Below are 11436 nucleotides of genomic sequence, written 5' to 3' on the forward strand. Positions count from 1 at the left end.
GTGTCAGAAGTTGTGTACATGTTCAGTGGCTCCTTTTGATGAGGTCATCAGGTTGTGTCAGAAGTTGAAGGTGTCCCTCTGCCCTCCTGGCCACGTCTATACTTTCTGTAGCCGCATTTCTGCAGGACGCTCTCTGATTGGCCGACGCCAGTTTTTACACTGGTTAGGCTTAGGCACTCTTTCGAAGTTGGTTAAGGTTAGAGTTTGTGGCGATAGAACGCCAGGTAGTTTGCAGGCTGTTCGACGCGGAAATGGGCAAAGACACAGCTCGTCACGCGATTGGGCAAACATGTCAGTGGCCAATCAGAGATCGTCAGTCAGTGGCCAATCAGAGAGCGTCCTGCAGAAATGCGGCTACGGAAAGTATAGACGCCCCCTGGCCTGTGTCAAGTACACATGTGGGTCAGAGGTTAGAGTAGCTATCAGGACACACACATACACACATACACACACATACACACATACACACACATACACACACATAGCCACATACATACACACACATACATACACATACACACACATACCCACATACATACACATACACACACATACCCACATACACACACATACATACACATACACACACATACCCACATACATACACATACACACACACATACACTCCTGTACACTTATACGTACATATACACACACATACACGCACACAGCCCCAAAACAACCACTACATCCACTCCAATACGGCTGAACACCTTTATCTGACATATCGGCTAACACTACGACTACACACAACACACAACTGGAGACCCCAGTTGCCCTGTAATTACCCAGAGAGCCCTGCAGCACTCAATGTGTCTGGCAGGAATGCCCTCCTCCCCCCCCCCCCCCCCCCCCCAGCACAGTGCCGTGTGTCTGCACTCTGGGAGGTCCTGCAGTCAGGCCTCTCTGTCTCCTCCGTCCCCCCTGCTACACTAATGTCTGGCTCCTCTCCTCTCCTCTCTCCTCCTCTCCTCTCCTCTCCTCTCCTCTCCTCTCCTCTCCTCTCTCCCTCCTCTCCTCTCCTCTCTCTCCCTCTCCTCTCCTCTCCTCCTCCTCTCCGCTCCTCTCCTCTCTCCTCCTCTCCTCTCCTCCCCTCCTCTCCTCTCCCTCTCTTCTCTCCTCTCTCTCTCCCTCTCTCCTCTCCCTCTCTCCTCTCTCCTCTCCTCTCCTTCCCTCTCTCCTATCCTCTCCCTCTCTTCACTCCTCTTCTCTCCTCTCCTCTCCTCTCTCCTTCCCCCTCTCCTCCTCCCTCCTCTCTCCCTCTCTCTCCCTCTTCTCTCCTCTTCTCTCCTCTCCTCCTCTCCCTCTCTTCTCTCCTCTTCTCTCCTCTCCTCCTCCTATCCTCTCCTATCCTATCCTCTCCTCCTCTCCTCTCCTCCTCTCTCTCTCTCCTTGTCCCCCCCCCCCGTGCTACACTAATGGCTGGCCTCTCCTCTCCTCTCCCTCCTCTCTCTCCTCTCTCCTCTCTCCTCACCTCACCTCTCCTCTCCTCCTCTCCCTCTCCTCTCTCCTTGTCCCCCCCCCCCCCCCCCCCCCTGCTACACTAATGGCTGGCTCCTCTCGACATGCTCTTTAATCACACGGACTTTGTTCTGTTTTAGAACGCGAGGCACCGGCTTGTTGTTATTACAGAGGAGGCGGATCACAGGCAGCGCAGCGGGCACCTCAGTCCGTCTGCCACGGCCGCCTTTCAAGTCGTGTTTACCCGCCGCGCAGAACGCTGTCCGGCTCCACAGGTGAGGGAGCAGGCAGACAGACAGGTGAGGGAGCAGACAGACAGACAGACAGACAGGTGAGGGAGCAGACAGACAGACAGACGGGTGAGGGAGCAGACAGACAGACAGACATACAGACAGGTGAGGGAGCAGACAGACAGGTGAGGGAGCAGACAGACAGACGGGTGAGGGAGCAGCCAGACAGGTGAGGGAGCAGACAGACAGACAGACAGACAGGTGAGGGAGCAGACAGACAGGTGAGGGAGCAGACAGACGGGTGAGGGAGCAGACAGACAGACAGACAGGTGAGGGAGCAGACAGACAGACAGGTGAGGGAGCAGACAGACAGGTGAGGGAGCAGACCGACAGACAGACAGACAGGTGAGGGAGCAGACAGACAGGTGAGGGAGCAGACAGACGGGTGAGGGAGCAGACAGACAGACAGACAGACAGGTGAGGGAGCAGACAGACAGACAGGTGAGGGAGCAGACAGACAGGTGAGGGAGCAGACAGACAGGTGAGGGAGCAGACAGACAGGTGAGGGAGCAGACAGACAGACAGACAGGTGAGGGAGCAGACAGACAGGTGAGGGAGCAGACAGACAGGTGAGGGAGCAGACAGACAGGTGAGGGAGCAGACAGACAGACAGACAAACGGGTGAAGGAGCAGACAGACAGACAGGTGAGGGAGCAGACAGAGAGACAGACAAACGGGTGAAGGAGCAGACAGACAGACATGTGAGGGAGCAGACAGAGAGATCGCATCGTGGTCGTATATCAATATTTGCTTAGTAGTTTACGGCTAAAGGTCGTGCGGCTGCCTCCTCCTCCTGTCGTCATGTACAGATGAAAGCGCCTCCCGGAATATGCCGGTGTTGTTGTTCACCCCACGTAACTTATGGGCCGCGCCCCGGGCTGGTCGCTGCTCGGTGCGCGGCTCACTGCCCCCGCCGCTTATCTGAAGAGCTCCTTCAGCGCAGAGAGAGAGAGAGAGAGGGAGGGAGGGAGGGAGGGAGGCCTTGAAGCTGCTGGTCTCCCCTTCAGCGCAGAGAGAGAGAGGGAGGGAGTGTGTGTGTGTGTGGTGGTGTGTGTGTGGGAGGGAGGGAGGCCTTGAAGCTGCTGGTCTCCCCTTCAGCGCAGAGGGAGGGAGGGAGGGAGGGAGGGAGGGAGGGAGGGAGGGAGGGAGGGAGGCCTTGAAGCTGCTGGTCTCCCCTTCAGCGCAGAGAGAGAGAGAGGGAGGGAGCGACAGTAGGGCAGCGTGTGGTAGTCTACACCCTCCCCAGACTGACAGTAGGGCAGCATGTGGTAGTCTACACCCTCCCCAGACTGACAGTAGGGCAGCATGTGGTAGTCTACACCCTCCCCAGACTGACAGTAGGGCAGCATGTGGTAGTCTACACCCTCCCCAGACCGACAGTAGGGCAGCATGTGGTAGTCTAAACCCTCCCCAGACCGACAGTAGGGCAGCATGTGGTAGTCTACACCCTCCCCAGACCGACAGTAGGGCAGCATGTGGTAGTCTAAACCCTCCCCAGACCGACAGTAGGGCAGCATGTGGTAGTCTACACCCTCCCCAGAGTGACAGTAGGGCAGCATGTGGTAGTCTACACCCTCCCCAGAGTGACAGTAGGGCAGCATGTGGTAGTCTACACCCTCCCCAGACCGGCAGTAGAACAGCACATGTGGTAGTCTATACCCTCCCCAGACTGACAGTAGGGCAGCATGTGGTAGTCTACACCCTCCCCAGACCGACAGTAGGGCAGCATGTGGTAGTCTACACCCTCCCCAGACCGACAGTAGGGCAGCATGTGGTAGTCTACACCCTCCCCAGACCGACAGTAGGGCAGCATGTGGTAGTCTACACCCTCCCCAGGCTGACAGTAGGGCAGCATGTGGTAGTCTACACCCTCCCCAGACCGACCAGTAGGGCAGCATGCGGTAGTCTACACCCTCCCCAGGCCGACAGTAGGGCAGCATGTGGTAGTCTACACCCTCCCCAGACTGACAGTAGGGCAGCATGTGGTAGTCTACACCCTCCACAGACTGACAGTAGGGCAGCATGTGGTAGTCTACACCCTGCCCAGACCGACAGTAGGGCAGCATGTGGTAGTCTACACCCTCCCCAGACCAACAGTAGGGCAGCGTGTGGTAGTCTACACCCTCCCCAGACAGACAGTAGGGCAGCATGTGGTAGTCTACACCCTCCCCAGACCGACAGTAGGGCAGCGTGTGGTAGTCTACACCCTCCCCAGACAGACAGTAGGGCAGCGTGTGGTAGTCTACACCCTCCCCAGACCTACAGTAGGGCAGCGTGTGGTAGTCTACACCCTCCTCCCCAGACTGACAGTAGGGCAGCATGTGGTAGTCTACACCCTCCCCAGACTGACAGTAGGGCAGCGTGTGGTAGTCTACACCCTCCTCCCCATACTGACAGTAGGGCAGCATGTGGTAAGTCTACACCCTCCCCAGACTGACAGTAGGGCAGCATGTGGTAGTCTACACCCTCCCCAGACCGACAGTAGGGCAGCATGTGGTAGTCTACACCCTCCCCAGACCGACAGTAGGGCAGCATGTGGTAGTCTACACCCTCCCCAGACCGACCAGTGGGCGCAACGACCAGGACGAGAATTGGCATAACGACTAAATTGGGGGATGGGAGAAAAAGTGAAGAGAGAAAAAAATAAATGTGAAAATGAAAACCAAAAAAACAGTAACAGGGTGGGGGGGGGGGGGGGGGGGTGGGGGAAGACGGGACCTCCATAGAGCCCGGAGCTTCCCATCATGCTTTGCACTCCCTCTCTCGCAGAACTCCTGATCTCTTTGGGGGCCTGCCAGGCATCCCTCTGTTGCCAACAGCAACACATTTCTCCATGAACTCTGCCGGCATAATTTTTTCTTCGCCGCTTTTGCTGCTGTTACACAATTTTAAGATGTGAGAAACGGTGGAGGAGATGATTATGTCAACATATATACATTCTGAAAGCCTTAATTTGACAGCGACGAAAAATAAGCAACGGCAGAGCAGGAACAACACTGTCTACAGTTCTTACATGAGGATCAAACTATCAACAAACTGTCCGATGATGAGGCAGCGTTGATATACAATGAGCAGGAACCCTCTTGGCTCTCTCAGTAGACGGTTGTTTGAACAGCTATAAACTGCACATATTGAATAACTTTTTGAGTGTCTGGAAAAGTGCTTCATAAACGTATTCATTCTAACCGGCTTCATGCAAGTCGAACCCACCGGGACCCAGTTCCATACGGCGGATACGTTTTGTTTACCCGACGATTTTCAACCTCAATTCTATGGGGGGGGGGGGGGGGGACAGTGGCTCAGGAGGTAGAGCAGTCGTCTGGTTATCCAGGTGGATATCTCCCAGGCCTTTCTGTGTGGAGTTTGCATGTTCTCCCCGTGCTCGCAAGGGTTTCCCCCCCGATAAGATAAACCCAATGGAAAAACATGCACAACAATAGATCGCTAACGCTGTGGCGTCCTTGACGAAGACGGACAGGAGCACTTGGATTGGTCCCCTGGCGCGGCTCACGTTGACGCCTGTCTGCTCCCGGCTGCCCTTGGGGGGGAAGGACGACGGGATGGGTTAATTGCAGATACGAATTGCATGCATGCATCGCATGTGTGCCGATTGAGGACCTCTGAGCATGTCCTAAATTATTAAATTATTATTATTATTATCCGGAGGATCCTGGTTTGATTCCCGCTCCTCCCGGGCAGCTTGTCAAAAGTGTCCTTGAGCAAGATGAGCAGGTTGTGGCACCTTGCATGGTCGCCTCCGCCGTCGGTGTGTGAACGTGTGAGTGAACGGGTAGAGAATGTGAGGAACAAATTGTAAAGTGCTTTGGATAAAAGCTGTTATATAAATGCAGCCATTTATTATTATTAAATGTATCCGTTGGTTCTCTCCTTGTGGTCTCCAGGATGTGAGGATCTTCCGGGCGCTGGTTCTGGGCGAGCTGGAGCGAGGACAGAGTCAGTACCAGGCCCTCTGCTTCGTCTCCCGCCTCGGCCACAACGAGATCATCCCCAGCGAGTCCATGGCCCGACTCCGACAGGTGGGTCTAGGTCCAGGGCCGGGCCCGCAGCTTTCCTGGCCCTATTAAGCAAGATTGTTTTGTGGCCCTAAAACACTCAACCAACACTCTACTCCCACCGTGCACACACACACACACACACACACACACACACACACACACACACACACACACACACACACACACACACACACCAAGGTTGTTATACTAAAACTAAACTAAAAACTATAACTAGGTTTGGAGAAAAACTCTCAAATGAATAAAAGCAAAATTTTTAAACAAACTAATATACGCAAAAAATGTTTTTTTACTATCAAACAAAACTGAAACTAGCTAAACCCATTCTGGAAATGAACTGAAACTAAACTGAATTGACTAACTGACTGACAATACACATTAAGCATTGGGTTAGGGATGCTCGATATTGGCTTTTTTACCGATACCGATATTCCGATATTGTCCAACTCTTAATTTCCGATACCGATATCAACCGATACCGATATATGCAGGGTTTCCCCCCCCAAAAAACTGAATAATTTCAGGTAACTAATAATTTCACTGGATATATATATAACAAATATTGTTATTGTTTTTCTTTTTTTTTTAAACCGATACCGATATTTTCCGATATCACATTTTACTGCCGATATCGGCCGATAATATTGGTCGGCCGATAATATCGGACATCCCTTGGGTATATTGCTGTGCATGTTTGCGGTGGCGTGTGTGTGTGTGTGGTACATTTACATTTTTACATTTAGTCATTTAGCTGACGCTTTTATCCAAAGCGACTTACAAGTTCTGTACGACAAGCCATCAGGAAGGAAGGGCACAACTCTATCAGCTGAGTAGTGTGTGTGTGTGGTAGCGCGTGTGTATCGTTATTGCTGCTGGTGGTCAGGTCCTCAGTTAGGGGACTGTGAGGTGGAGAGGTCCTCAGTTAGGGGACTGTGAGGTGGCCAGGTCCTCAGTTAGGGGACTGTGAGGTGGTCAGGTCCTCAGTTAGGGGACTGTGAGGTGAACAGGTCCTCAGTTAGAGGACTGTGAGGTGGTCAGGTCCTCAGTTAGGGGACTGTGAGGTGGAGAGGTCTCAGTTAGGGGACTGTGAGGTGGTCAGGTCCTCAGTTAGGGGACTGTGAGGTGGTCAGGTCTCAGTTAGGGGACTGTGAGGTGGTCAGGTCCTCAGTTAGGGGACTGTGAGGTGGTCAGGTCCTCAGTTAGGGGACTGTGAGGTGGAGAGGTCTCAGTTAGAGGACTGTGAGGTGGTCAGGTCCTCAGTTAGGGGACTGTGAGGTGGTCAAGTCTCAGTTAGGGGACTGTGAGGTGGTCAGGTCCTCAGTTAGGGGACTGTGAGGTGGAGAGGTCTCAGTTAGAGGACTGTGAGGTGGTCAGGTCCTCAGTTAGGGGACTGTGAGGTGGTCAGGTCCTCAGTTAGGGGACTGTGAGGTGGTCAGGTCCTCAGTTAGGGGACTGTGAGGTGGTCAGGTCCTCAGTTAGGGGACTGTGAGGTGGTCAGGTCCTCAGTTAGGGGACTGTGAGGTGGTCAGGTCCTCAGTTAGGGGACTGTGAGGTGGTCAGGTCCTCAGTTAGGGGACTGTGAGGTGGTCAGGTCCTCAGTTAGGGGACTGTGAGGTGAACAGGTCCTCAGTTAGAGGACTGTGAGGTGGTCAGGTCCTCAGTTAGGGGACTGTGAGGTGGAGAGGTCTCAGTTAGGGGACTGTGAGGTGGTCAGGTCCTCAGTTAGGGGACTGTGAGGTGGTCAGGTCTCAGTTAGGGGACTGTGAGGTGGTCAGGTCCTCAGTTAGGGGACTGTGAGGTGGTCAGGTCCTCAGTTAGGGGACTGTGAGGTGGAGAGGTCTCAGTTAGAGGACTGTGAGGTGGTCAGGTCCTCAGTTAGGGGACTGTGAGGTGGTCAAGTCTCAGTTAGGGGACTGTGAGGTGGTCAGGTCCTCAGTTAGGGGACTGTGAGGTGGAGAGGTCTCAGTTAGAGGACTGTGAGGTGGTCAGGTCCTCAGTTAGGGGACTGTGAGGTGGTCAGGTCCTCAGTTAGGGGACTGTGAGGTGGTCAGGTCCTCAGTTAGGGGACTGTGAGGTGGTCAGGTCCTCAGTTAGGGGACTGTGAGGTGGTCAGGTCCTCAGTTAGGGGACTGTGAGGTGGTCAGGTCCTCAGTTAGGGGACTGTGAGGTGGTCAGGTCCTCAGTTAGGGGACTGTGAGGTGGTCAGGTCCTCAGTTAGGGGACTGTGAGGTGGCCAGGTCCTCAGTTAGGGGACTGTGAGGTGGTCAGGTCCTCAGTTAGGGGACTGTGAGGTGGTCAGGTCCTCAGTTAGGGGACTGTGAGGTGGTCAGGTCCTCAGTTAGGGGACTGTGAGGTGAACAGGTCCTCAGTTAGGGGACTGTGAGGTGGAGAGGTCTCAGTTAGGGGACTGTGAGGTGGCCAGGTCCTCAGTTAGGGGACTGTGAGGTGGTCAGGTCCTCAGTTAGGGGACTGTGAGGTGGTCAGGTCCTCAGTTAGGGGACTGTGAGGTGGCCAGGTCCTCAGTTAGGGGACTGTGAGGTGGTCAGGTCCTCAGTTAGGGGACTGTGAGGTGGTCAGGTCTCAGTTAGGGGACTGTGAGGTGGTCAGGTCCTCAGTTAGGGGACTGTGAGGTGGAGAGGTCTCAGTTAGGGGACTGTGAGGTGGTCAGGTCCTCAGTTAGGGGACTGTGAGGTGGTCAGGTCTCAGTTAGGGGACTGTGAGGTGGTCAGGTCCTCAGTTAGGGGACTGTGAGGTGGTCAGGTCCTCAGTTAGGGGACTGTGAGGTGGAGAGGTCCTCAGTTAGAGGACTGTGAGGTGGTCAGGTCCTCAGTTAGGGGACTGTGAGGTGGAGAGGTCTCAGTTAGAGGACTGTGAGGTGGTCAGGTCCTCAGTTAGGGGACTGTGAGGTGGAGAGGTCTCAGTTAGGGGACTGTGAGGTGGTCAGGTCCTCAGTTAGGGGACTGTGAGGTGGTCAGGTCTCAGTTAGGGGACTGTGAGGTGGTCAGGTCCTCAGTTAGGGGACTGTGAGGTGGTCAGGTCCTCAGTTAGGGGACTGTGAGGTGGTCAGGTCTCAGTTAGGGGACTGTGAGGTGGTCAGGTCCTCAGTTAGGGGACTGTGAGGTGGTCAGGTCCTCAGTTAGGGGACTGTGAGGTGGTCAGGTCCTCAGTTAGGGGACTGTGAGGTGGAGAGGTCTCAGTTAGAGGACTGTGAGGTGGTCAGGTCCTCAGTTAGGGGACTGTGAGGTGGAGAGGTCTCAGTTAGAGGACTGTGAGGTGGTCAGGTCCTCAGTTAGGGGACTGTGAGGTGGTCAGGTCCTCAGTTAGGGGACTGTGAGGTGGTCAGGTCCTCAGTTAGAGGACTGTGAGGTGGTCAGGTCCTCAGTTAGGGGACTGTGAGGTGGAGAGGTCTCAGTTAGGGGACTGTGAGATGGTTTTTTTCGTTTTCGTTTTAGTTCGTTAGTTTTTTTGCGTTTTTGTTTTAGTTAGTTCATTTTTTTTCGTTAGTTTTTTTGTTCTTTTTTTGTTCTTTTTTTGCGTTCGTTTTCGTTTTAGTTCGTTACTTTTTTTGCGTTCTTTTTTTGCGTTCGTTTTTTTGTGTTTTTTTTTTTGCGTTTTCGTTTTAGTTCGTTCTTTTTTTTGCGTTCTTTTTTTTGCGTTTTTTTTTAGTTTGTTAGTTTTTTTGCGTTTTCGTTTTAGTTAGTTAATTTTTTTGCGTTATTTTTTTTTCGTTCGTGGGACTGTGAGGTGGTCAGGTCCTCAGTTAGGGGACTGTGAGGTGAACAGGTCCTCAGTTAGGGGACTGTGAGGTGGAGAGGTCTCAGTTAGGGGACTGTGAGGTGGCCAGGTCCTCAGTTAGGGGACCGCTCCCGCCTACCTCCGGTCAATGGTCTCTAACTACACACCCTCAAGACCCCTACGCTCTGCATCTTCTGGCCGCCTCATACCCACTCCTATCCGAGCTCCGGGAGGGTCATCAAAGAGAAGTCGCCTATTCTCAGTCCTTGCCCCACAATGGTGGAATGAACTACCCACCCCAGTTAGGACAGCCGAGACCTGTCCAATCTTTCGCCGTCAAATCAAATCAAATCAAATTTATTTATAAGGCCCGACAACACACGTTAATGTCCCCATGGGCCGTACAGGTCTTCTTTAAACAAGTCAAGAAGAAAACATAACAATAAGTCAAGAACAGAACAAGAACACCATAAGGTCTGAGGGGGAGGAAACGGAACATTAGGAGGGAGTTTTGGACATTTTGCAATTTATGGAGAGAAGCCAACGAGGCGGTTTGCAACAGAGGAAACAGAGTTGTTTTTAATAGGGGTGTTGTTGTTAGCCGTCCCCTCGGAGTGCACTGGCCTGTGTTCCCCCGCTCCCAACGTATCAGGAGAATGTTGTTTTAGGAGGGTTTGCTGACGGGGGGGTGGGGGGGGGGGGGTTGGGTTGGGCGGGGACGTTGTTTTTCAGGGAGGAGAGGAGGAGCGGCCGATCTAGTGGAGAAGCAGAACTTGAATTGCCAGGTCAAAAAACCAACGCTTTAATAAGGAGATATTTTATTTTTAGAGCATTAACTCTTTGGAATAACCTGCCTCAAAGCCTCTGCTGCATTTACAGTAGATTCACTTTTTAAAAGAATCTTCAATTGTATTTAACACTGTAAAGTATTTTGTTTAGTTTCTTTGCTTGCATGTCATTTTAGCCATCTTTTTTTATACTTTATTGTGTCAAAGAAAGTCATTTTACATTTAGGTATAGTATGTGTACCCACATATATATATGTCCTCTACAGTTTCTAACCATTTGTTTACTTTCGGGGGTTCAAGTTTTTTCCAAGCTCTTGTTATTTGTTTAAATGCTGCAGCTCTCAAAATAAAATAAAAGGTATAATTCTTCTTTTTGTAGGTTTTTGGGGCGTGTTCCTAACAGTATATCATGTTTTTCTATACCCATTTTCTCGAACATCTGTTCCATTATGTCTAAAATATCTGACCAGTAGATTTGTATTTTTTTACATACAGAAAATATGTGTATGTAATTTGCCATCTTAATTGTTAGTTTCATTATGCATTGTGTGTTGAGTACTGACTTTTAATGATTTTGTTTTGCAATAATAATTGTTTTAGTATGTTTTTTGTTTGTTTGTGTGGACCCCAGTAAGACTAGCTGGTTGCTATGGCACCAGCTAAGGGGGATCCTTAATAAAATCAAAATCAATTAGTGAAGCCGGTATCTCATGTTGGGCTCAGCGCTGCAGTCAGACGGGGGTCAGCCAGGGGTCCAGTTTGATGTTACTTAGGCTACATAAGAATGACATTTCCAAGGCACGCCTTTTTTTTTATATATATGGCTCGGGAGGTGGGTGAGGGGTCAGATGGTCGCTATGCGACGCGTTGCTACGGATACCGGTCGCCATCTCCGGTGGGTCGCTTACAAAAACAAGAGTTCAAGTGTTGTTTTATTTGTCACATATAAGGTACATGCACATCATAGTGAAAGGCTTGGTTCTGTGTGAGCCTCCTGAGATTGTGCTTCATACAGTAAAAAAAAAGTTAAAAGAATAAAGAGCAAATACTATACAAAATATACAAAACTAAAATGCAAAAGAAAAATGCTAAGTTAAGGTAGAAGAGGTCATGCGATTTTGTATGAAA

The 11436-nt window shown here is 51.7% G+C and overlaps 1 protein-coding gene across 1 annotated transcript in view; it reads left to right on the forward strand.

Moving 5' to 3' along the window:
• Nucleotides 1-396: 396 nt before the first annotated feature.
• oafa (OAF homolog a) overlaps nt 397-11436 on the forward strand; it is a gene marked incomplete at its 5' end in the record, with an annotated part of 27759 nt that continues 16719 nt past the window's right edge. Inside the window, 3 exons of the mRNA XM_084311910.1 lie at nt 397-402; nt 1602-1736; nt 5654-5788. Coding sequence (XP_084168036.1) covers nt 397-402; nt 1602-1736; nt 5654-5788 — 276 coding nt within the window. The remainder of the gene's footprint in view (nt 403-1601; nt 1737-5653; nt 5789-11436) is intronic.

This window comes from Notolepis coatsorum (assembly GCF_963971535.1).
Source record: "Notolepis coatsorum genome assembly, chromosome: 1".
Lineage (NCBI taxonomy): Eukaryota > Metazoa > Chordata > Actinopteri > Aulopiformes > Paralepididae > Notolepis > Notolepis coatsorum.